We start from the raw sequence: 25,954 nt of genomic DNA, 5'->3' as shown, positions 1-25,954 counted from the left end.
CAAAACAAAACAAAACAAAACAAAAAACCTCCCAGATTTAGCAAGGCCTCCACAGAAGGCAAACTGTAGATTTCTACCGACCACAAGGAAGCCGTGTTAATTTTCAATCTTGGGCCTTTTACAAGAACTCTTATGCACGGGTAATCCTTGACATCACAACAGTTGTTGAGTCAGTAGCAATAGCAATGGCACTTAGAATTATATACCGCTTCACAGTGCTTTTTACAGCCCTCTCTAAGCAGTTTACAGAGTCAGCATATTTGCCCCCCAAAATCTGGGTCCTCATTTAACCGACCTCAGAAGGATGGAAGGCTGAGTCGACCGTAACATGGTTGTTAAGTGAATCTGGCTTCCCCATTGACTTTGCTTGTCAGAAGGTCACAAAAGGGGATCACGTGACACACACACCCCAGGACACTGCAACTGTCATAAATATGAGTCTGTTGCCAAGCTTCTGTATGTGTTGATCACGTGACCATGGGCATGCTGCAACGGTTGTTAAGTGTGAAAAAGGGTCAAAAGTCACTTTTTTCAGCGCCGCTGTAATTTAAAATGGTCACTAATCGAATGGCTGTAAATTGAGGACTACCTGTGAAGCAGTAAGCATTATGTTTGGAGCTGCACAATTGCTTCACCGCCATGGGAAAGTTAAGACTTGATTAATTACTGGGAAAGAAACAAAATCCAGTTATAAGAGAGACATTACAGGACCGGCACCGCTTATTTCTGCTACCGAAATCAGCAAAGGTTTAGATTGTGCAAATAAAAACCAGTATATTTTTAGCACCCTGAAAAAAGGGATGATTAGGTTAGAAACGGAGGTCTTTCAGATGTTTCAATAAAACCGGTCCTGTTTATCATCTTCGCGTCTTGCCATTTTCTCTCCTGAGCTCTGTGTGATTGACCGACCGTACCGTGATCTCATCGGAAGTTGACTACAAGCCCATGAAATTCAATTAAGCCAATGCAGCATTTAAGCAAATTCCAACTTCAGGAGTAAAGCCTGAACACAGGAGCCTGGTCCCTGCGATTCATCCATCACCAACTGCTGTTTTGCAGACACAGCCAATATCCGCAGCAAAAGCCATCATCCAAGTATTGGTCTTTGCGGTCTAAATCAGTCTTTCTCAACCGTAGCAACTTAAAGAAGTATGTGGACTTCAACTCCCAGAATTCTCCAGCCAGCCCAGTGCTCTTCAACATCTTTATCAATGATTTGGACGAGGGGATAGATGGGGAAATCATCAAATTTGCAAATGACACCAAGCTGGCAGGAATAGCCAACACTCCAGAAGACAGGCTTAAGATATAGGAGGATCTGGGCAGACTTGAACACTGGGCGCTATCTAACAAAATGAAATTCAACGGTGAAAAAAGTAAGGCTCTACATTTAGGCAGGAAAAAGCAAATGCAAAAGTATACTATTCTCAGTGGAGAGATTGAGATCTTGGAGTCCTTGTGGACAATCACTTAACTAGGAGCCAGCCGTGTGCTGCAGCTGCCGAAAAAGCTGACACAGTTCTAGGCTGCATTAACAGAGGGATAGAATCAAGATCAGGTGAAGTGTTAACACCATTTTATAAGGCATTGGTACAGCCACACTTGGAACAGCAGCAAAGATGATTTGGGGACTGGAGGCTAAAAACATACAAAGAACAGTTGCTGGTATTGGGTATGTCTAGTTTAATGAAGAGAAGGACAAGGGGTGGCATGATAGCAGCGTTCCAGTATCTCAGAGGCTGCCCCAAAGAAGAGGGAGTCAAGCTCTTCTCCAAAGCCCCTGAAGGCCGGAGAAGAAGCAACGGATGGAAACTCATCAAGGAGAGAAGCAACCTGGAATTAAGGAGAACAGGGAGAACACTTAACCAGTGGAACAGCTTGCCTCCAGAGGTTGTAGAGGCTTCATCGCTGGAGGTCCCTTCCAACTCTGTTGTTCTACATTCTATATTGCAACCATCCAAATGGACTCCCAACTCCAGCCCCAAACATCTGGACTCGAGACAAGGTCTGAATCAGATTGCTGAGATGAGGAACAACAGGAAATTATCCCCAGCCAAGCTGCAACTTTACTTCTGCCAGGTGGGAGAAACAATTATTTTTCTTCTTTTTTTTTTGCCTCTGGGCAAAAACCAGCCCGGGTCACCCCAGCGGTCAAACCCACAACCCTGGAGGTGTGACCTAGAGGCAAAAAAAAGAAAGAAAAAAAAAATCAGCACAGGCCATCTGGCTAATCAAAGGTTAACGGAACAGGAAGCTTGGCCTGGATCCAAGCAGTGCATTTAAATCGCAGGAAAGGTGTAGCAAACAATGTGGACAGCTGTCCAGAGGAGGGACGCACCTCCTCGGCCACCACCACCACGGGGCAGGTGCCTTCCTCCTTCCAGCTGCAGCCCAGTGACCCTTTCTTTTATATAGGTCTCCTTTTTCAAGCTGCTCTTTAGCTGTTGAGTTCCCTTTTGTTTTGTTGGCAGCTGCTGGAGGACCATTGTGGCTCCTTTTGTGTTTGTCAGGGCTATTTTGATACACACACACACACACACACACACACACACACACACACACTCGCCCCCCCCCCTCTCTCTGTTGTGCTGTTCAAAAATGCTTGCCACCGCAAACATCCTGGTGGCGTTTATCTTCTCGTTACAACCCGCATGGGGGGGTGGGGTGTCACATGGAGAAAGTCTTTGGGTCTGAAAGGTGGAAATTCCTGTTTGAATGAGAAGGTCATTCAAGAGCCTTGGTGGAGCAGTGGGCTAATGCCTCCTTAAGTAACACCAGCTGCCTGCAATTAGTGCAGGTTCGCATCCCACCAGGCTCAAGGTTGACTCAGCCTTCCATCCTTCCGAGGTAGGTAAAATGAGGACCCAGATTGTTGGGGGCAATTAAGCTGACTTTGTAATAATGCCGCTTGGGGTGTGTGTAAAAGCCCTAACAAGCAGGCATATACATAGAATGAAGGCTACTGCTAAGCTTGTAAGCCGCCCTGAGTCTTTGCAGAAGGGCGGGATATAAATGTAATTAAAATAAAAATAAATAAAAATAAATAAAAAGGAGGGGCAAGGATGGTTCAAGAGTCTGGGAGGGGGGGAGGGGGAGACAAAGTTCTCTGGGCCATGAAAAATATCTCTTTAGGCCTGCAAGCACGCAGAGCCCTCTCTGTGAGCACGTGCGCCATCGGCCCAGTCCTAGGCCTTCAGCTGGGTTTTATAAAACCTTTTCGCTTTAGGCCTCCGCCGCCGTGTGCAAAAAACGAAAAAAGGTTCAATCAATCAATCAACTTCTCGCAGGGAGAAAAAAAAAGATCTCGCAAAGTTGGAATTGACTGATTGAACTTTTTAGTCGCACCCAGTCTGCCGTTACCACCACAGCCACGCCCACCCAATGGGCCACGCCCACCCAATGGGCCACGCCCACCCAATGGGCCACACCCACCGGCACCCGATGATACCTAAGTGGGTTTTGGGTTGCTGTTTGGGCATTTGGTCTCTAAAAGGTTCGCCATCACTGCTTTAGGCTGTCCCAAAGATGCTTTTCAAAAGCTAACTAGACTGCCTTGGGGTTTTTTTTTTCCCTTGAAAACCTTTCGCTTCTCATCCGAGAACCTTCTCGGATGAGAAGCGAAACGTTTTCACAGAAAACAAAAATGAGAAAGTCCGGCTGCCTTTTGAAAAGCACCTTTGGGACAACCAGGACCTGGAGGACTGAGCATCTCCACAAACATCTCCTTAAGGCCAGGGGTCTTCAAGCTCGGCCAATTTAAGACTTGTGGACTTCAACTCCCAGAATGCCTCAGCCAGTGACAGGGCCGATGTATAGACTGATATATAGCCCTGATATATAGAGCTGATAGGTAGACAGAGAACATAATATCCTAATCAAGGAACCACCAAGGAAGAAACATTCTCCCACCATACACTGATGGGGCAAGCCACTAGAACAGAGGTCCCCAACATTTTGGGGCACCAGGGACAGGTTACACGGAGAGACATTTTTCCGCGGATTGGAGGGGGGCATGGTTTTGTGTGCTGCCTGCATCCCGCGGATGTTAAATGAGAAATTTGTTGAGTTGTGCCCCATTTCACGACTGTTCTTGCCACATTTGTTAAGTGAATCACTGCAGTTATTAAATTAGTAACCTGGTCGTTAAGTGGATCTGCTTTCTCCACTGACTTTGCTTGTCAGAAGGTTGCCAAGAGGGAATCAGGTGACCCCGGGGACTCTGCAACCGTCGTAAATGTGAGTCAATTGCCAAATGTCTGAATTTTGATCACGTGAGTCTGGGGACGCTGCACGGTCGTTCGTAAGTGTGCAAAACGTTCCTCAGTCACTTTCTGCAGTGCCGCTGTAACTTTGAACCACCACTGAGCCAAATGGCTGTAAGTTGAGGAATACCTGTATTGGCAAACTGGGTGGTTTCCCTGAAGATCCGGCTGGAAATTAATCATTTAAGAGGCACATCTGGTAACAGGGATTTCCTAGATCAGAGGCCCCAAACCTTTTGGGCACCAGGGACCAGTTACACAGAGAGAGGTTTTCCGCGGATTGGAGGGGGCATGGTTTTGTGTGCTGCCTGCATCCCACGGATGGGGCTTTGCTTGTTTGTGTGGACCAGTTATTGGCATACTGTGGCCCAGTACCGGTCCACAGACCAGGGGTTGGGGACCCCTGCACTAGTATACAGGTAGTCCTCAACTTACAAACAGTTCTTTCACTGACCGTTCAAAGTTACAACGACCCTGAAAAAAGTGACTTACGATCCTTTCTCACAGTTACAACCGTTGCAGCATCACTGTGGTCAGGTGGTTTATTCGGATACTTGACCACTGACTTACATTTATGACGGTTGCAGGTTCCCAGAGTCACCTGATCCCCTTTTGCGACCTTCTGACAAGCAAAGTCAATGGGGAAGCCGGATTCACTTATCCACCGTGGTACCAATTTAAGAACTGCACTGATTCACGTTAACAAATGTGGCGAGAAAAGTCGTAAAATGGAGCAAAACCCACTTAACCAATTTCTCACTTAACAACATAAATTTTGGGCTCAGTTGTGGTCGTCACTCAAGGACCACCTGTATCAACAGAGAGCAAAGGAGAAACTTCCTGACAGTGAGGGCAATTAGCCGGTGGAACAGCTTGCCTCCAGAAATCGTGAGCGCTCCATCACTGGAGGCTTTTAAGAAGAAACTAGACAGTCACTTGTCAGAGATGGTATAGGTTCTCCTGCTTGAGCAGGGGGCTGGACTAGAAGACCTCCAAGGTCCCTTTCAGATTCTATTCTATTCTATTCTATTCTATTCTATTCCATTATTCTATTCCATTCTATTCTATTGTATTCTACCTTATTCTATTCTATTCTATTCTATTCTATCTCATTCTATTCTATTCTATTCTATTCTATTCTATTCTATTCTATTCTATTCTATTCTATTCTATTCTATTCTATTCTATTCCATTCTATTCTACCTCATTCTATTCTATTCTATTCTATTCTATTATCTCATTCTATTCTATTCTATTCTATTCTATTCTATTCTATTCTATTCTATTCTATTCTATTCTATTCTATTCTATTCTATTCTATTCTATTCATGTTACCACCTAGCTCAGAGAGCATCAAGGACTCCACAGATCACCCTTGTGCTAGAAATATTTTCTTCGTAAGCTGCCCTTTTAGCATCCCTGAGTCCCCCATAAAATTAAAGCTCATTCTAGTCAGACAACATCAGCTAAACGGTGGGCCGGGTTGCCCTGCCTATAAGACAGAAGAGATCTTCTAATTTTAAAAGGGTAGTATATAAATCTAAATAATAAATAAATAATAAATAAAAATAAATAAATAAAAGCAGCCAAATGCCCTCCGGATAGGAGAGGCCTCCAATTTCCATTATCCCTGGCGAGGCCACTTGCAAAATCCAAGGTTTTATCAAGGAAGGCGGCTTGGGAAGGATGAGGGAGAGAGACAATGGTTTGCACCGTTCTGGGAAAGGAAAACGGAAGAGGAGAAAAGAGACTCAGTTCAGCCCTGCCTTGTCCTCGTGGTCCTTCCAAAGTGGCAGCGAATCTTTGAGGAGACTTTTAAGATTCTGTTCACAGACCTGACCACAAGAAAGCCATATTTTGGGAAAAACCCTGGGGTCTGTCCCTTAGCCTGGTCTACCTCAAAGGGCTGAGAAGATGGGGAGGATAAGGCTAAGCAGATGTCCATTTTAAGAGATGTGGAGGCAAACAATATGCCCCGAATTGGCAAGAAGTAAAGCACCACCTGCTCGAAAAGCAGCCTTGCCCATCCAAGCACATCTTCATAAATTGGCCACACAGCCCACAAGCCAGGCGCAGATGCACCGCAGAACAGTCCCCTTAGGAGGAAGTGGCCCCGAGTGACTCAAAGCAAGCCAGCCAAGCTGCATGGTGCAGGGGAGGGGGAAGCTTCAACACGGCTAGGGGACAAGTGGGGGAAAGGAGGGTATCAGGGTATCTGACCACTTACTAGTCTTAAGGGGGTTTAAAAGAAAAAGAAAAAAATTTCAGATCATAAACAGGTTGAATGAAAGTTGAAACCGGGGCGGAGCTGCACATCAGAAGCAGGTGCAAGCTACAGTTACAGACTTGTGCGCTGTGATAATTTGGACCCCTTCCCCCACCCCCGACACACACACACACACACACACACACACACACACACACACACTTGTGATTTGGTGCTAAGAGACTATTTTACAAACCAGTGCAAACAGAAATAAATGTAATTTTTAAAAAAACCTAGGAGCCACAGAAAAAGAGCCGGCAACTTTGAGGCCTCAAGGTTTTTGCAGGAAAAAAAAATTCACATCTTTGGGACTTAATAAAAGCAAAACAATGTCGCATACCAATGGGATTTTTCCCAGGAATATTTTTGTTTCCTTGTTTGCATCCCTGCTTTATTATTTTTACAAAAAAAATACAACCTATCCAAAACAACTTTAGGTGATTGGCCTAAAGTCCCCCAGCCGGCTTTCGTGGTTAAGGCAGGACTAGAATTCACTGTCTCCTGGTGATTGGCCCAGTCCCCCAGCCAGATTTCATGCCTAAAGTGGGACTAGAACTCACTGTCTCCCAGTAATTGGCCTAAAATCACCCAATTGGCTTTCACGGCTAAGGCGGGATTAGAACCCCTTGTCTTCCAGTGATTGGCGTAAAGTCACCCAGCCAGCTTTCATGCCTAAAGCAGGACTAGAACTCAGTGTCTCCTGGCTGAGGAATTCTGGGAGTTGCAGTCCACAAGTCTTAAAGTTGCCAAGTTTGAAGACCCCTGGCATAACACCAAAGAATCGATTTTATGACCCTCGTGGCTTACGACCATGATGGGCATGCTCCATTAGAGTTGTAGGTCGAGGACTAGCCAGGTAAAAATCTGACTGATTCTCTACAGCGGGGGTCTTCAAACTTGGCCCTTTCATGACTTGTGGACAAGTCATAAAAGGGCCAAGTTTGAAGACCCCTGCTCTAGAGAGTGTACCAAGGGAACGCATCCTCACAGCGACACGGGTGACACTCAGATTTAATAAATACAGGGAGTCCTCGACTTACAACAGTTCATTTAGTGACCGTTCAAAGTTACAACGGCACTAAAAAAAAAAAGAGTTATCGCCATTTTTCACACGACCGTTTTGCGGCATCCCCGTGGTCACGTGATCAAAATTCAGAAACTTGGCAACGGACTCATATTCGTGACGGTTGCAGTGTCCTCGGGGGCCTCACATGATCGCCTTTTGCGGCCTTCTGACCAGCAAAGTGATTCACTGAACGAAGTAACAACTTCAGCGGTTCACTTAACAACTGTGACAAGCAAGGTCATAAAATGGGGCAAAGTTCACTTAACAAATGTCTCGCTTAGCAACAGAAATTTTGCCCTCAACTGTAGGTCGTATGTCGAGGAGTACTTGTAAATAAAAACAAGAAAAGAAATCCTCTATGCTTCTCCTTGATTTAATCCAGCTTCCTTCATGCTGATTGGGGATTCTGGGAAAAAAATGCTTTCCCAGAACATTTGGGAATGCTAACTTGTGAAAATATATATATATATATATATATTAAGTGAATGCCTTGTCACACCGTGGCTGGCTTTACAGGATTGATGGAGGCATTTTCTGTGAGGCAAAGAGGAAGCAGCCCCCCTCTTAGCAACGTTTATTTTCAGGGAACACAAAAGAAATTGGTTTAAATGGGTGGAAATCTGGAAGAGAGAAGCTGGAGAAAGGAGCCAGAAAACGACTTATTTCTTCCTGGCTAAGCAATTAATTTGCAGCAGCTTCTTGGGTTCTGATGATGTCATTTAAAAAAAAGAAAGAAAAAAAACTAAGGGAAAACAAATGTGTTTTCCACTGTAAAAAAAAAAAGGAAGCCTTTTGTTTTTGGCTTCGTGTTGCTAACCGAAGGGGGGGGGGGATTTAAAAAAAAGGTTGCACTGAAAATGAACTTTCCCTGAATTTGTCCAGTCACATGCAAAACAGAATGCACAGAGAACACATGACGCCATGAAACAGATCCCCTGCTAGAGCATTTAGCAAAGAGCGAATAGCTGGAGCCGTCTAAATTTGGAGGCTCTAAATTTTCACTGTTAGGTAACCTGACGGTTCGTCGTCACCTGTGCTCAGGTGTTCCTAGGTCAGGGGTAGGCAAACCTTGGCTCTTTTTATGACTTGTGGACTTCAACTCCCAGAATTCCTGAGCCAGCCCTGCTGAGGAGAAAGGGAGGTGTTTCCAAGCTGAGCCAGGCTGGCTCAGGAATTCTGGGAGTTGAAGTCCACGAGTCATAAAAAGAGCCAAGGTTGCCTACCCCTGGCCTAATGCTATTGCTATTGCAGGCAAACTCTACTGCAGAGTTTGGTCTAGTGCAGGGGTAGGTAACCTTGGCTCTTTTACAACTCGTGGACTTCAACTCCCAGAATTCCTGAGCCAGCCCTGCTGAGGGGAAAGGGAGAGGTTTCCAAGCTGAGCCAGGCTGGCTCAGGAATTCTGGGAGTTGAAGTCCACCAGTCATAAAAGAGCCAAGGTTGCCTACCCCTGGCCTAGGTGAACAAGGGATTTGAAACTGGTTATATTTCTGCGCTGGCTGTTGAACGGAATAAACCAGGCCCACCCACTACAAACAAGTGAAAAGTTGGCTGTGGAGGTTCAGCGGAAGGAGGCAGAGCTTGCCACGAGCGGATGTATCCACCTGTTTGCATTAGGAGTGACAAAAGCTTCCCATTTGGGTGGAAGAAAGCAAAACGGGTAGTCCTCGCTTAGTGACTGTTCAAGGTTACAGCAGACCTCCCAGGAGGTACTTCAAGACTTGGTTCTGGAGTCCTGAAAGCCACCCAACTTGGGTCACGGGTGAGGATTTGGGGCACAGCAACCGGTGTACATTTCTCTACCTTTATTTTTAGAGGTAGTCCTTGAGTTATGACAACGGAGCCCCCAATTTTTTGTTGTTATGTGAGACAGCTGCCAAGCGAGTTTGCCCCATTTTACGACCCTTTTTTTTGCTACAGTTGTTAAGGGAATCACTGCGGTTGTTAAGTTAGTAACATGGTTGTTAAGGGAAACTGACTGACTTCCCCATTGGCTTTGCTGGTCAGGAGGTGGCAAAAAGGGATCGCATGGTCCCAGGACATTGTGACTGTCGTAAGTACGAGTCAGTTGCCAAGCGTCCCAATTTTTTTATCACATTATCAAGGGGATGCTGCACCGTTTGTTGAAATTTTGGGCTCAACTATGATTGTAAGGCGAGGACTGCCTTTATTATAGATTTAATTATACGGTAGAATATTGTTCTTTCCCTTGTGAAACTGACGTGGTAAATAAATCAAATGGATAAATAAACTTAGATGGTTTGCTCCATTTGTTATTAAATCACCATCTTTTGTCCCATTCCAGTGTTCAAAACATCAGACCAGGAAGAAAGGACTGTGTCACCTCAATCTCTAATGGGCAGTTTATTTGTGGGGTCCTTGGTGTTCTCTGAGCTTGGCTGTTTTCTTGCAGACGTTTCATTACCCAACTACGTAACGTCATCAGTGCAGTGGTGTTCAGACACTGATGATGCTACCTAGTTGGGTAATGAAACGTTTGCAAGAGAACCACCCAGCTCAGAGAGCACCAAGGACCCCACAGTTCAATCCTGAGCTATAAATATTCTACAGGTAGCCCTCGACTTTCAAGCACAGTTCAGCCCAGGATTTCTGTTGCTAAGTGAGACATTTGGTAAGTGAATTTTGCCCCATTTTCATGACCTTTCTTGCCAAAGTTGTTAAGTGAATCACTGCAGTTGTTAAAATCAGTAACACGGTTGTTAAGTGAATCTGGCTCCCCCTTTGACTTTGCTGCTCAGAAGGTTGCAAAAGGCGGCCACGTGACCCCTGGGGTCCTGGCAACCGTCATGAATACGAGCCAGTTGCCAAGCATTTGAATTTTGACCCCATGACTATTGGGGATGCTGCAACGGTCATAAATGTTATTTGTCAAATTTTTAAAAATGCCCAGACAAGGTGCTGGTGATGACCTATAAAGCCCTAAATGGCATGGGCCCGGATTATCTGAGGGAGCACCTGCTGCCAGCGTCAATTTCCCATCGTCCTGCACGCTCCCACAGAGAGGGCCTCCTCAGGGTACCGCCGGTCAAGGATTGCCGACGGGCGATCCCCAGGGGGAGCGCGTTCTCTGTGGGCGCGCCTGCCCTATGGAATCAACTGCCAACGGAACTCCGGACTGGCCCCGACCTTCGTTCATTTCGCCGGGACCTAAAAACCTGGCTCTTTGAGCTATCTGGCCTGGACTGAGGGGTTTTCATGTTTTTAAATTGTGATTTTAATTTTGGGGGGCTAGACTTGATTTAATTTAATTTTAATTTTATATTGTATTGTTTTTAAATTTTGCCTTGTAAACCGCCCTGAGTCCTTCGGGAGTAGGGCGGTATATAAACCGAATTAATAAATAAATAATAATAAGCTCTCTAGAAAAAAAACCCGGAGCTGCAGATTCTTTCTGTTTGTGACTTGTGAGTTGTGACTGTTGTCAAATGTTCTTTTTCAAGTCTGGGGCAGTTGTTTCGAAAATGTGCTTGCCCTCATCCTTTTTTTTCCCAGACATTAAACAGAGTCCCAGCTGCAGCTTCAACTTCTGAGTCACGGTGACAACATCCAACTCAGCCTTTCAGCAGAAAAGATATTATTTTTCTTCTCCACCTTCCCTTGCAACAGAAGCCCACCAAGCCGCTCTCTTGGAGGAGATTTGTCATCCTTATCACATCTATTTGTAAAAGGGTGAGCGAAAACAGTACAAGGTGGGGCATATTTCAGCTAAAGAACAAACTGCTGGTTGGAAGAAGAAATTTCTCTTCTGGTTTTAACCTGGGTGATGCTCACGGGACCCCAGAGCAAACCATGGATAAAAGGAGAAGCAGCCCATGTTGCAATGTCCAGTTTGCCCTGTGGGATTTGATGGCCAAAAGATGCTGCTGAAAGCAGATTGGATACATACAGGAAGTCCTCGGCTTACGACCACAATTAAGCCCCACATTTCGGTTGCTAAGCAAGACGGTTGTTAAGTGAGTTTTGCCCCACTCAATGACACTTCTTGCCATGGTTGTTAAGTGAATTACTGCAGTTGTTAAGTTAGTACGACGGTTGTTAGGTGAATCTGGCTTCCCCATGGACTTTTGTCAGAAGGTCGCAAAAGTTGATTTCCTGACCCTGGGACACTGCAACCGTCATATGTACATGCCAGTGGCCAAGCGCCCAAATTTTGATCACGTGACCATGGGGATGTGTTCTGTCCCAGCCTACGTGAGTCCTTGTTATGCTCACAAGGAGAAACCCCTCTTCCAATCAAGCAGGCAGGAACCGCAAGAAAAACTCAAACCCCTTCTATTCTCACAGACCTGAGTCAATGTCCAACGGAAACAAGCAGAGTTCACAGAAACTCCATCCTCCACATGAACGGTTGGTTGCCTTTGGCAACCAGCACCTCCCACACCTTCCCTTTTATAATTCAGCCAAGGGGTGGCTTCCTAATGCCTTCTCCTTTGCCTTTGAAGCTGCCCCATTGCATTCCTCTGTCCTACTCGCTTCTCTTGCCTGCGCTTTCATGCATCCTGGATTGGTCCCAACTGTGCTTCATCACTATCCAACTCAGGCTCCCAGCACAGCTGTGTCTCAGCCTGAGCGCGAGTAGAGGGGCCAGGCTCCTCGTCCGACTGTAAGTCTCGGAGCTCCTCAGAGCCTTCCTCTGACTCTGATGTCACTCCAGGCCCCTCCTCTTCCTCCTCTGATTCCTCAGACTCAGCTGCCGGATCCACTAGCTGGCGAGGAATCACAACAGGATGCTGCAATGGTCATAATGTGAAAATTGGACTGAAGTCACTTTTTGCGGTGCAGTGTTGTAACTTTGAATGGTCACTAAATGAATGGCTGTAAGTCGAGGACTACCTGTATATGGAAGAGGAGGAAGAGAGAAGGCTCACTTTGGCCCCAATCGCTATACCTGTAATCCTCAACTTATAACCATTCATTTAGAGACTGTTCAAAGTCACAACTGCACTGGAAAAAAGTGAATTTCGACTGGTCCTCGCACTTATGACCATGGCAGCATCCTCGGAGTCATGTGATCATTATTTGGGTGCTTGGTAAGCAGGATGTAGTTACAATGGTTTGCAGCCTCCCTGCTCATGTGATTTCCCCACTTGTGATCTTCTCAGCTGGCTTCTGACAAGCAAAGCCAAGGGGGAAGCTCAATTCATTTAATGACCATGTGAGCCGGGCACGCATTGTGGTGCTGGCAGTGGCGCTGGTGCCCATGTGCAAGCGCAAATGTCCCACTAGTGCCTGCATGATGCTGTTGGCGGCCCTAGCGCCTGTGCGCATGCACACACAGGGTTGCTAGCGCCCACATGGCAGTGCTAGCGTGAGTGGCGCCAGCCATTCTCGCAGCCTGGTGGCCAACAGCCACAGCCCAGTAGCAGGCTGTGGCCCACAAGTCGGGGACCCCTGATCTAACCAACAGTTGGATGAGTGGGGTCCTTGGTGCTCTCACAGCTTGGTGGTTTTCTTGTAGACGTTTCATTACCAATCTAGCTAATGTCATTAGTGCTAGCTAGCTAGTTGGATGGGTAATATTCTGTGGGTTCTCCAGGTTGTTGGTTTTTTTTAACAAAAGACATCTCTCAAAGAATGGTTTAATTGGTTTCTCTGCACTTCTGTAGAGCATTGGAGATGTTCCAGGAAGTCCCTTCCAAATCTGTTGCAGGTGATGCCAACATATATGTTGCCTTACTGGTGAGAAGGGCAGCATATCAATGTAATAAATAAATGTGTAGGAGCCAATGGGAAGCCTACTTATTTAGCAGCCCAAAGAATCTCTCGGTAGAGAGAAAGATGGGCAGCACATAAATTTAATCAATCAATCAATAAATCTCTTGCTGGCCACGTGTTCCCACTGGGAACTAGCCTGCTGGGCAGAAGCAAGAACGACAACACTGTGCATGTGCTCTGTGGATGGGTGTGAGTACACACACGGCATGCCGGCTTCTCCAGTTCCAACTCTAATTAGGACAAAGGGGGAAAAACATCAAGAGGGTCACCGGCCAGCCTCTTTAGCTCACAGGAAAGAAGCAAGCGGGCTTTTAAGCCTCGGTCAACAAAGCCAAGCAGAAAACATGTTGTGACATCAGATAACAAGAGATTCCCCTGGGGGGGAAGCACAAGTCACACACACTTCTCCGGTAGCAGCCGAAACATTTTGTAGCTCTTTTTATTATTATTTTTCTTGGAAGGCGTCTCTCTGCACGGCTGGCCCTGTGAAGGAGACTCCCAAGAAATCGGGGGAAAAAAATTTCCAATTACTGCGCCTGTTTTGGCTGCGGCTTGCCTTCCTTCTCCAGAGCCGTTACGCAGGAGCCTGTGGCAGCCTCAGGGGTGGCTCTCGGTTAAGAGCGCACAAATAAATACACCTCAAACAATGCGTGATGGGACCCTGACATCGGCATGGCCTCAGTGCAAGGAATGCAGGCAGTCCTCAACTTTCGACCACAACCGAGTCCAAAATTTCTGTCGCTAAGGTTTGATTCAATGTGCACCTTTCTTTCTAAGTGTGACTTACAACAGCCAGGGAGCCCAAAATTTCTGCTGCTAAGCAGGGCAGTGGCTCAGTGAATTTTGCCTCATTTTACGACCTTTTTTGCCACAGCTGTTAAGCGAATCGCTGCAGTTGTTAAGTTAGCAACACGGTTGTTAAGTGAATCTGGCTCCCCCTTTGCCTCTGCTTGTCAGACAGTCGCAAAAGGGGATCTTGTGAGCCCGGGACACTGCGACCATCATAAATGTGAGTCACTTGTGCCAAGCATCTATATTTTGATCACATGACGGTGGGGGAGGCTGCAATGGTCATAAGTGTGAAAAACAGTCACAAGTCATCTTTTTTCAGCGCTGTTGTAACTTCGAACAGTTACTAAATGAGCTGTTCTAAGTCCAGGACTACCTGTCCATCCAATTAAATAAAAAATGCACACACTGAGATTCAGAGCCCGCATAATAGCCCATTCAGAATTAAATGTTTAGGCTCGATTTCAATGACCCCCTTCCAAAGTCCTGTTTCTCACTCAAGTCTCCACAGTTCCAGTCTACTACCTGGTGGCAGCTGAAACTCAGCGACCATTTAATGCCGGGGTAGGCCACCTTGGCTCTTTCATGACTCGTGGACTTCAACTCCCAGAATTCCTGAGCCAGCCATGCTGAGGAGAAAGGGAGAGGTTTCCATGCTGAGCCACGCTGGCTGAGGAATTCTGGGAGTTGAAGTCCACGAGTCCTAAAAGAAGCCAAGGTTGCCTACCCCTGATTTAATGCAAAAGCCTCAGCCCGATTTATCTGTAGGCCAGGCGAATTTGTTGAACCTCAGTATGATGGGAGGTTGTCTGGATTCCTAAGAGGGAGGGGCCACATTTCAAAGAAGCCAGAGACCATGAGAGTTAAGATATCCCAAAGGTGCTTTTTCAAGAGGCAACTGGACTTCCTTTGTTTGTTTTTTCCTTGAAGACGTTTCACTTCTCATGCAAGAAGCTTCTTCGGTTCTTCAGCTCTTCCCTTTCCCTATTGTTGTCCCTTACTCTTTGCTTTTGTGTATGTGTGTATGTTATAGCACATGTACTTGAGAGGATTTGTGTCAGTCTTACCCACATGCAGGCTTCCAGCCTGACTTTGGACATGATGGTCCATAACGAAATGGATCCTTCCACTCCCTCCTTGCTGGGACAGATAATCTGGTCCGGGTAGGGCGGTTCGGGAAAATTCACCGAGTTACATTCATAAGCCGCCAGTGTCACCGACGCTATATGTGGGCCCTGCGGAGGGGAAGAAGAGGGCAGGGGAGGCAGAATTCAACCACGGGTGGCAATCCATTTCATTTGCAATAAATAAACAATAAAGGAAAATATTTGTAGCTCAGAGCTGAAATGAGGGGTCCTTGGTGCTCTCTGAGCTTGCCTGTTGTCTTGAGACATTTCATTACCCAGCTAGATAACATCCTCAATAGACATTAACAATGACCATAAGCTATGCCAGGGGTAGGCAACCTTGGCTCTTTTATGACTCGTGGACTTCAATTCCCAGAATTCCTGAGCCAGCATAGCTCAGTTTGGAAACCTCTCTTTCCCCTCAGCATGGCTGGCTCAGGAATTCTGGGAGTTGAAGTCCACGAGTCATAAAGCAGCCTAGTCCTAGGCCAGGGGTAGGCAACTTTGGTTCTTTTATGACTCGTGGACTTCAACTCCCAGAATTCCTGAGCCAGCATGGCTCAGTTTGGAAACCTCTCTTTCCCCTCAGCATGGCTGGCTCAGGAATTCTGGGAGTTGAAGTCCACAAGTCATAAAGCGGCCTAGGCCTAGGCCAGGGGTAGGCAACCTTGGCTTTTTTATGACTCGTGGACTTCAACTCCCAGAATTCCTGAGCCAGCCGTGCTGAGGAGAAAGGGAGAGGTTTCCCTGCTGAGCCATGCCGGCTCAGGGATTCTGGGAGTTGAAGTCCACGACTCATAAAAGAGCCAAGGTTGCCTACCCTTGGACTATGCAAAAGAGATAATCAATTAGCCAAAAAGGGAACAAAAAGACTCAAGCGCTTCTCCACCAGCAATCAGCACCCAGATCAGAGTAGGTTTACTCCAAGGTCAAGATCAGGCCAACAATCAAGTAAACAACACCCCAGTCAAGAAACTGCCAAAGAAGCCAACATTAAACACCCGAGCCAATCTCTAAGACCATCCACGCCAAAATTGACAGGGAAAGACACCAGAATGTAAAACGTGAAGTACTAATGCCACTGTATAAAGCCTTAGTAAGAGCACACCTAGATTACCGCACCCAGTTTTGGTCACACTCCAAAAAAGGTGTCGAGACTCTAGAACAGGGGTGTCAAATTGCTGGCCCGTGGGCTGGATGCATCATAGCAAAAATCGGCCCCAGCCGATTGCTGGCAATGGGGGAAAAAAGTCGCGACACGTCGCGACACGTCACGTGACATTGTGAGTTTGACACCCCTGCTCTAGAAAGAGTGCAGAGAAGAGCAACTAAGATGATTAGGGGACTGGAGGCTAAAACATACGAGGAACGGTTACAGGAACTGGGCATGGCTAGTCTAGTGAAGAGAAGGACCAGGGGAGACATGATAGCAGTGTCCCAATACTTGAGGGGCTGTCACAGAGAGAAGGGGATCAACACTGGAAGTTTTTAAGAAGAGACTGGACAGCCATTTGTCCGAAATGGTATAGAGTTTCCTGCCTGAGCAGGGGGTTGGACTAAATGACCTCCAAGGTCCCTTTCAACTTTATTATTATTCTTATTATTAACCTATTTTCCAAAGCCCCTGAAGGCCAGACAAGGAATAACGTATGGAAACTGATCAAGGAGAGATTCAACCTAGAAATAAGGAGGAATTTTCTGACAGTGGGAACAATCAACCAAGGGAACAGACTGCCTTCAGATGTTGTTGGAGCTTCATCACTGGAAGCTTTCAAGAAGAGACCGGACTGCCATCTGTCAGAAATAGTATAGGGTCTCCTGCTCGGGCAATGGGTTGGGCTAGATGATCTACAACGTCCCTTCCAACTCTGTTATTCTCATTCTAAACTGAGAGCAAACCCCACGGCCTTCTAGCACTGATGATGTTACCTAGTTTGGGTAATGAAATTATCTGCAAGGAAAGAAGCAAGCTCAGAGAGCACCAAGGACTCCTAATAAACAAAGTTCCCATTATAACCCCATGCCCTAACCTAGAGTGCCCTCAGCGTTGGACTCCAGTTCCCATCACACTCCCCAAACAATTCGCTGGAGTCCAGCCACAGTACAAAAGGCATGTCGTCTCCTTCCATTAATTTACAAGGCAGAATTGTGCTAAGGTCTCTGGAGAACTATTTTTCAGGGTTTTTCCCCCCCTCCCCACCTCTGCCCCCCCCCATGACTCAGAGGTTGTGCTGGCAGCACTGCGGGGGTGGTGGGGAGGCCCTGGCCTGTGGCCAAAGCTACCTTCCTTCCTATAGAAAGGCTGGGGAGATAAACGGAGGAGGAAGAATAAAATGCAATAAAAGCAAACAAAGGCAAGGAGAAAGTGTGACTAAGGACTCACTCTTCTATCCCAACCTTACGTGAGAATTTTATTTTTGCTTGGCCAGTTTCAGCCGGGAACGATGACTCCCAAATGCCTGTCCAACAGTCACTCATGAGGTCATCACAACGTTGGGGTGGCAAGCCTGGGACAAATTATTTGTTCCTCTGAGTATCCTAGATTTTGACTTACAGCAAAGGTCGAGGTTGTGTGTGTGTGTGTGTGTGTGTGTGTGTGTGTGTGTGTGTGAGAGAGAGAGAGAGAGAGAGAGAGAGAGAGAGAGAGAGAGAGAGAGAGAGAGAGAGAGAGAGAGAGAGAGAGAGAGATCCTTCCAATGACTTGTTTCCTGATTTTCTGGCAAGAAAGGTTGTATAATGGGGCAAAACTCACTTAACAATTGTGTTGCTTAGCCGAGGACTGCCTGTATTTTCTCCAATACGATAAGATAACCTTTTGTGTCATTTTTTTTTTTACTGTGGGCACAACGGCACACATCAAAAATGAAATTTAGTTGCCCGCTCTCAAAGTGGAACACATACATGACACACACCTAACCATACCATACACAACACATGTATAGACCCATACCCTTGCATATACATAACAAATAAATATTAAATATTAAACACTGCCCATCTTGAATATGTAATGGAAGGAAGCAGCTTGAGAGTTCACAAGGTTGATGTTGTATGGAATGAAACTATGGCTGAATCTGGATGTTCTGCTTTGGATACAACAAAGGCACCCCCCATTCCCAGAAGGTAACAAGGAAAACAGGTCATGGAGAGAACATGTAGCGTCCCAGACAATCTTGCGGACCCTGCTCAAGCAACGCTTCTGTGCCATGTCCTGGATGGGAGGGAGGGAACTGCCAAGGATCTTTTCCGCCGTCCTCACCACTTTCTGCACCGCCTTCCTGTCTGAAGCAGGGATGCTTCTAATCCAGACTGTGATGCTGTATGACAGGATGCTCTCGATTGTCCCCCTGTAGAAAGTGGTCAGGACAGGGGAAGGAAGATGTGCTTTTCTCATGCGACGGACAAAATGCAGGCGCTGCTGTGCCCGCTTCACCAGTTTCTCACTGTTGAGTGCCCAAGCCAGCCTTCTTGTTAGCTGCGGAACGACTTGCCTCCAGATGTTGTGGGTACTCCAACACGGGGGTGGGATGGGTTGATTAACAAAGAGATTGGACATCCATTTGTCTGTAATGTTATAGGGTTTGCTGCTTGAGCAAGGGGCTGGACTAGAAGACCTCCAAGGTCCCTTCCAACTTTGTTACTCTGTTGTTCTATTATTCTGACGGGCCCAGCAGTGGATGCCCAGCATCTGAGCAGTTATGGGGAGTTGGCGGGGATATTTTAAAAGAGAGAAATTGTGTTGAAGTCGTGAATGCTCTAACACTGGAATTTTTTAAGAAGAGATTGGGCCGCCATTTGTCTGAAACAGGACAGATGTCCTGGTTCCGGCAGATGAGACCAATTAAAAGAACTTCCAAGGCAAGGATTTCTTCCTTAAAGAACATTATTTGGCTACAAAATATCGGCATGTACAAAGATGAACCCAAAACTAAATTCCCCTCCCCTTGTTTACAAAGGTATCAGCTGCAATTCCCACCCCAGTTTAATCATAAAATCACATTCACCGATTACCATAAAAACGTGGGTTCTCCTCCCAGCTCTCCAGCCCGCCAAAGTGTTATCAGCACTGACCTTGGTTCCCACGCATTTGAATTGTTTTGGCTAACTGAAAACTACACACACACACACCTCCCTTCTTCTAAACTAAATACATGGCAACCAAGACGAAGTGAAAATGGCTTCAGTTCAGTTTGTCGCAACGTTGGCAATAGAGTTTCCTGCTCGAGCAGGAGGCTGGACTAGAAGACCTCCAAGGTCCCTTCCCACTCGGGCAGGCCCAGATTGGATCTTCTGATGGAGACCAAGTCCTACTTCACTCAGTCACTCCCTTCAAGTCTCTACAGGAGATAAGTTCTTTCAGTTCCATATTGTCTGAGATTTCCACTTTCCACTTTCCTATCCAGATAAACAATGGAGCGAATCCCAATTCTTTCTACAGTCCAGCTGACTGACGGCAATCTGCCCAGATTTGATCTTAAAATGCGATGGGGAAGATCTAACAGGAATCCTGTCAGAAAGTTCTATGACCGTGAGGACCTTGGTGCCGTTGAATCTTGAGACACAAATTCTCTGTTCTATGAGTCCTATTACTAATAGAAGAGAATATCTGTAGCTCAGGGATGGACTGTGTAGGGTCCCTGGTGCTGTCTGAGCTTGGTGGTTTCCTTGTGACATTTTATGACCCAATTAAGTAACACCATCAGTGTTACCTCACTCCCTCTTAGCAGGGATGATGCTACCTAGTTGGGACATGAAAGAAAACCACCAAGCTCAGAGAGCATTAAGGACCCCACAGTCCTCCTCCTCCTCCTCTGCAAACCCCACTCCCTTCAAGGACTTTACAGTGCTCCTTTTTCTCCTCCTCCTCCTCCTCTACTCTGCAAACCCCACTCCCTTCCCATAGCGATGATGTTACCTATCTGGGTCATGAAACATCAGCAGGAAAACCAAACTCAAGAGACCACATGGTCCTCCTCCTCCTCCTCCTCTGCAAACCCCACTCCCTTCAAGGACCTTATAGTATTCTTTCTCCTCCCCCTCCTCTTTCCTCTCCTCCTCCTCTTCTACTCTGCAAACCCCACTCCCTTCCCACAGCTGTGATGTTACCTAGCTGGGTCATGAAACATCAGCAGGAAAACCAAACTCAAGAGTCCACATGGTCCTCCTCCTCCTCCTCTGCAAACCCCACTCCCTTCAAGGACCTTACAGTCCTCCTCCATCCCCTCTTCCTCCTCCTCTTCCTCCTCCTCCTCCTCTACTCTGCAAACCCACTCCCTTCCCACAGCGATGATGTTACCTAGCTGGGTCATGAAACATCAGCAAGAAAACCAAAATCCCACTGTTCTCCTCCTCCTCCTCTGCAAACTCCATTCCCTTCAAGGACCCACAGTCCTCCTCCTCCCTGCAAACCCCATTCCCTTCTAGCACTGATGATATTACCTAGCTTGGTCATGAAATGTCTGCAAGATGTACTGATGATGGACACTTCCTATTATTGTACTTAAGATTAACAGAGTTATCATATAGCAGTTATCCCTGGACAGAAAACAAGAAGTCGACCTGGATTGCTCTCAACTTAAAACGTGAAATGTGGAAAGCCCAATTGCAAATAATTTTGCCTCCTCAAGAGCAGATCCCCCTAGGCCAGGCAGTTCTGGTTTCCCAGGACACCACCGTTTCAAAAATAGGTTGCCATATGGCTCGGTACGGAGGCAAGTGGCAGCTGCTGATCTACCAGTTGAAGCCACAAGAAGGCTGGATAAGTGTGGAGTTCTGGTTTTATTCTATATTTGGTTTGCTTTTCTCAAGAGCAGTTCATACATTATCTTCTAGTCCAATATTTATATATAGTTCACGGCTATCTATCTATCTATCTATCTATCTATCTATCTATCTATCTATCTATCTATCTATCCATCCATCCATCCATCTATATCTATCTGTCTATATCTATCTATCTATATCTATTTCTATCTCTATCTATATATCTATGTCTATACCTCTATCTATCTATCTATCATCTATCTATCTATCTATGTATCTATCTATCTATCTATCTATCTATCTATCTATCTATCTATCTATCTATCTATCTATCTATCTATCTGTCCTCTCTCTCTCTCTCGTATTTGCTACCCATCTCATGGTGTGATTAATATACAGGTAGACCTTGACTTAAAATTGTTCATTTCAAAGTCACAACAGCACTGAGAAAAGGAACGTGTGACCTTTTTCACACTTATGACTGTTGCAGCATCCCCATGATCACGCGACTCAAAATTCAGATGCTTGGAGACCGACTCATATTTATGACGGCTGCAGTGTCCTGGGTCATGTGATCACTTTTGCCCATCTTCTCACAAGCAAACTCAATGGGAAACCAGATTCACTTAACAACTGCAGTGATCCGTGAACCTGGAAGTCCCATAATTCCCCAGCCAGCATGGCTGGCTGAGGAATTCTGGGAATTGAAGTCCACACCTCTTTAAAAGTTGCTCAGGTTGAGAAAAACTGTCCCCAAATGCTTGGGCTGCATAGCTGCTAAACCATGCTAATCCCTCCTAAGAACAGTGGAGCTGAAGAAGTTATAGGAGTAGCTGAAGAAGCTACCGAAAGGTTGAAAAATAAGTCTGTTATTTATCAGAATAACAGAACAATAGAGTTTGAAAGGATCAGACCCTAAGCCAGGGTTCTTCAAACTCGGCCCTTTTATGACTCGTGGACTTCAACTCCCAGAATTCCTCAGCCAGCGTGCCTAGCTGAGGAATTCTGGGAGTTGAAGTCCACGAGTCATAAAAGCGCCAAGTTTGAAGACCCCTTCCCTATACCATTATGGGCAAGTGGCTGTCCAGACTCTTCTTAAAAACCTCCAGTGATGGCACATTCACAAGTTCTGGAGGCAAGTTGTTCTACTGATTCATTGTTCTAACTATTAGGAAATTTCTCCTTAGTTCTAGGTTGCTTCTCTCCTTGATCAGTTTCCATCTGTTGCTTCTTGTCCTGCCTTCAGGTGCTTTGGAGAATAGCTTGACTCCCTTTTCTTTGGGGCAGCCCTTGAGATATTGGAAGACTGCTATCATATCACCCCTCGTCCTTCTTTTCACTGGACTAGACATACCCAATTCCTGCAATTGTTCTTTGTATTTTTAGGCTCCACCCACTAATCATCTCTGTCGCTCTTCTCTGCACTCTTTCTAGAGTCTCAACATCTTTTTTTTTAACGTGAATTTGCCTAACAGAAGAACGACTCATGCTGTGACAGAGGTATCAAACTGGATTCCTTAGGGCACCTTAGTCTTCCCACCCTGGAAGATCTGCAGATTTGAAAGTTTCAAATCCCACAATTATCAACCACTGCCAGACTGGCTGGAGAAATCTGGGAACCCAAGTCCACCCATCTGAAAGCACCCAGTTCAGGAGAGCCTGGTGCCCATTAAAAAAAAGCAATGATCACCTGGCATTATATCATGTCTGTGAAACCACTTCTATGCACCCACATCAATTGCCGATTACAGATTAACTCTACGCTTTCTGCCTCAAAGAACTTGCAACCTAAACTCAACTGAGGAAGGAACCGCAGTTATGGATCTAGCAATGTGTCAACTTTTAAAGTCCATTTCCTGGAGAAATTAGTAGCCAAAAGAAAAAAGAAAAAAAAAAGAAAAGTGAAAGGGGAGAGATTTGTTCTGGATTTTGAAAGAGAAAAGGTTGCACGGGCTTCAAGGAGATTTTGACCTAACGTAGGGCAAGGGTGAAAGCATTAAGATGAATCCTTGACTCATTATAATTTAAATATTTATAGCCCGCCTCTTCTAGATGACTCATAACTAAATAACACAATAGTTTGAAGGACATATATGGGCAGGAGAGCCGAGGGCCTTTCCCACATCTACTGCCTGGTTCTGAAAATAGCAGGCAACCATCCAGCTTATTAGACAACCTGATCTTTTGTGGTTTAAGATCACCTCAGATGGTGGCCATCCCCATGTCTCAAACCAGCCAACTGCATTGTGTCCAGAAGCTTTTAATCAATTCTGGATCTCCTCTCATTTAACATGAAAGGGTGGCCAACAGTTCTAACTTTTCTGAGAGAGAGAAAGAGAAAAAAGCAATTCACATTTCTCCCTCAGCTTCACTAATTTTTTTAAGACAGGTAGTCTTTGAGTTATGGCCACAACTGAGACCGACATGTTCATTGCTAAGCTAGATAATTGTTATTTATTTATGTTATTTAGAAAATTTATACTGCCGCCTGCTCGCACGTGGCGGTGACTCAAGGCAGCTCACAAGGCAGAAAAGCACAATATGAAAGAAATAAAAAGTCATAAAAATAAAATAATAACCCCCACCCCAGCAACAACACACATTCACACCAGCCAGCCAGCTAGCTAAGTGAATCACTGCAATTGTTAAGTTAGAAACATGATTGCTAAGTGTAACTGGTTTCCCATTCATTTAGCCCAGGGGTAGGCAACCTTGGCTCTTTTATGACTCGTGGACTTCAACTCCCAGAATTCCTGAGCCAGCCTGGCTCAGCTTGGAAACCTCTCTCTTTCCCCTCAGCATGACTGGCTCAGGAATTCTGGGAGTTGAAGTCCACGAGTCGTAAAAGAGCCAAGGTTGCCTACCCCTGACTTTAGTTCAAAGATACAACATTGAAACACCGCAAATGTGAGGCCTCTGTTCTAACAGGCCTGCAAACAGCATCATGGGAAATTTATTGCTTTGTTCGATTGATGTAGCTGCCCATCTCACCAGCGTGACTCTCGTTGGTTTACAACAATTTAAAATAAAAAAAGGAAACCCTACAAAAAAAAAACCCAATACAAAAGTCCTCGACTTACAACCATTTGTTTAGTGACTTGTTTGAAGTTACGACGCCACTGAAAAAAAGCGACTTATGACCTATTTTTCACACTTAGGGCTGTGGGGTCCCTGAGGTCACATGATCAAAATCCAGACGGCTTGGCAACTGCCATGGACTTAGGACGGTTGCATTTCCCCGCTGTCACGTGATCCGCTTTTGCAACCTCCCAACAAGCAAAGTCATTGGGGAAGCTAGATTCACTTAACAACCACACGACTAACTTAACAAGTGCTATCTCGCTTAGCAACGTAAATCTTTAGCTCGACTGTGGCCATCAGTTGGGGACCACCTGTATCTGTGTTGTGTTTTCTGGCAATAAATGGTCTGCGTCGACCTTCTTCGGAGATGTTTTCTCAACTTTCTAGCCTGCCCTAGGATGAGTGTACTTCAGACACATGATGTGAAGACTCAGCTCTACAGGCAAGTCCATCATGCTGGGAAACACAGAAGAGAGAAGAGCATGACCAGCCTCCAAGTGGTGATAGATGAACTGTGGGAAGTGTTAGAGATTAAACTTGATTTGGGTGACAATATTATATAATGGAGTAAAAGCACCTTTAAGGAGTTAAACGGCCTAAGGGTGTGGCTGTAATTATTCCACATAAAAGAGAGTTAGATGTTACACGTAGTTGCTCTTGTATATGTGTTTGATGTTAGTGTTTGGATACCTCTTGTTCTCTTGTTTGCTAACTTGATATTTATTCTCTCAAGAATCAACTGCTTGCTACAGTGTATATCGTTTTTGATATTGGTAAGCAGCTTTTGTATTTTGATACTATGTTTTTATGGACTGACTTTTATGTGCATGATACTGGATTGATACTTGGACTATTTCTTACTGTGTTTCTTTTTGTTGTCTGAGTAAAAATAAGTTATAAAACTCGTGTTAGTGCATTACTGTTTGCCTAAAAGTCCCAGTACAACTTCCACTGTGTATTAATAATACTCTGTTAAACAAACCATTTTTTCAACAACATATTCCTAACAATGGTTATGGGCCCAGATCCAGTGTGGTGCTGAGGACAGGCACAGTATTGTATTTATATTTCCTAACTGAGTTTTCAAATTCAGACAATGGCACAAGGACTATTCAATCCATTCTGCATTACCCGGCTTAATGGGTCAAACTACGTATCCTGGTCTACACAATGTAGTTTGCTATTACAAAATCAAGGTCTTTGGAAAATAGTCCATAATCCTCCTGATGTAACTGCCTGGGATCCAACTAATGAAGAAGATAACAAGAAGATTGTAGACTTCAATAAAGACAATGATAAGGCTTTATCTATCATTGGGCTAACATTAGGAGACCAACAGCTAGTCCATGTGCGTGGAGAAGAATCTGCTGCTAAATGTTGGGCTAAGTTGAAAAAGATTTTTGTTCGGGACAGTGTTGGTGCTCATATAAATCTTACCAGAAAGCTATTTAGAGCTAGACTGGAAAAGAATGGCGATATGTTAGCTCACCTTAACTTTATAAAAGCAACTTTGTTGGAACTGCAAGAAAAAGAACTTATTTTCTCAGAGCTTCACCAGGTTTACATCATTTTATCATCATTGGATGAGAGCTACGATGCCTTTGTATCGTCCTTGGAGGTTTTGTCCAAAGAAGACCTAACTGTTTCTTCAATAACTGGAAGGTTGTTGGAAGAATCAAGATGTTGTATGGAGAGAAAACAGTTGAGAGAGCCATTGCAACAAGAAATAAAGAAGACTGAATCTGCTTATATTTTAAGGAAATGCTTTAATTGTGGGTTAAAGGGACATATTGCTAAGTTTTGTCAGAATAGTAATTGTCAGAGAAAGGAAAGCCATAGAAAGAATAAAAAGCTGATTAATGTA

General features: G+C 45.3%; 1 protein-coding gene across 2 annotated transcripts in view; it reads right to left on the bottom strand.

The window, feature by feature from the left end:
• Positions 1 to 25,954, bottom strand: part of VMP1 (vacuole membrane protein 1) — a 148,319-nt gene that overhangs the window by 67,717 nt on the left and 54,648 nt on the right. For both annotated transcript variants that reach the window (XM_083379821.1, XM_083379820.1), the window contains one exon: positions 15,187 to 15,354. In XM_083379821.1, coding sequence (XP_083235947.1) covers positions 15,187 to 15,354 — 168 coding nt within the window. The remainder of the gene's footprint in view (positions 1 to 15,186; positions 15,355 to 25,954) is intronic.

The sequence above is a fragment of the Vipera ursinii genome (assembly GCF_947247035.1).
Source record: "Vipera ursinii genome assembly, chromosome: 1".
In the NCBI taxonomy this organism is placed as follows: Eukaryota; Metazoa; Chordata; class Lepidosauria; order Squamata; family Viperidae; genus Vipera; species Vipera ursinii.
This window is presented reverse-complemented; position numbering and strand designations above follow the sequence as displayed.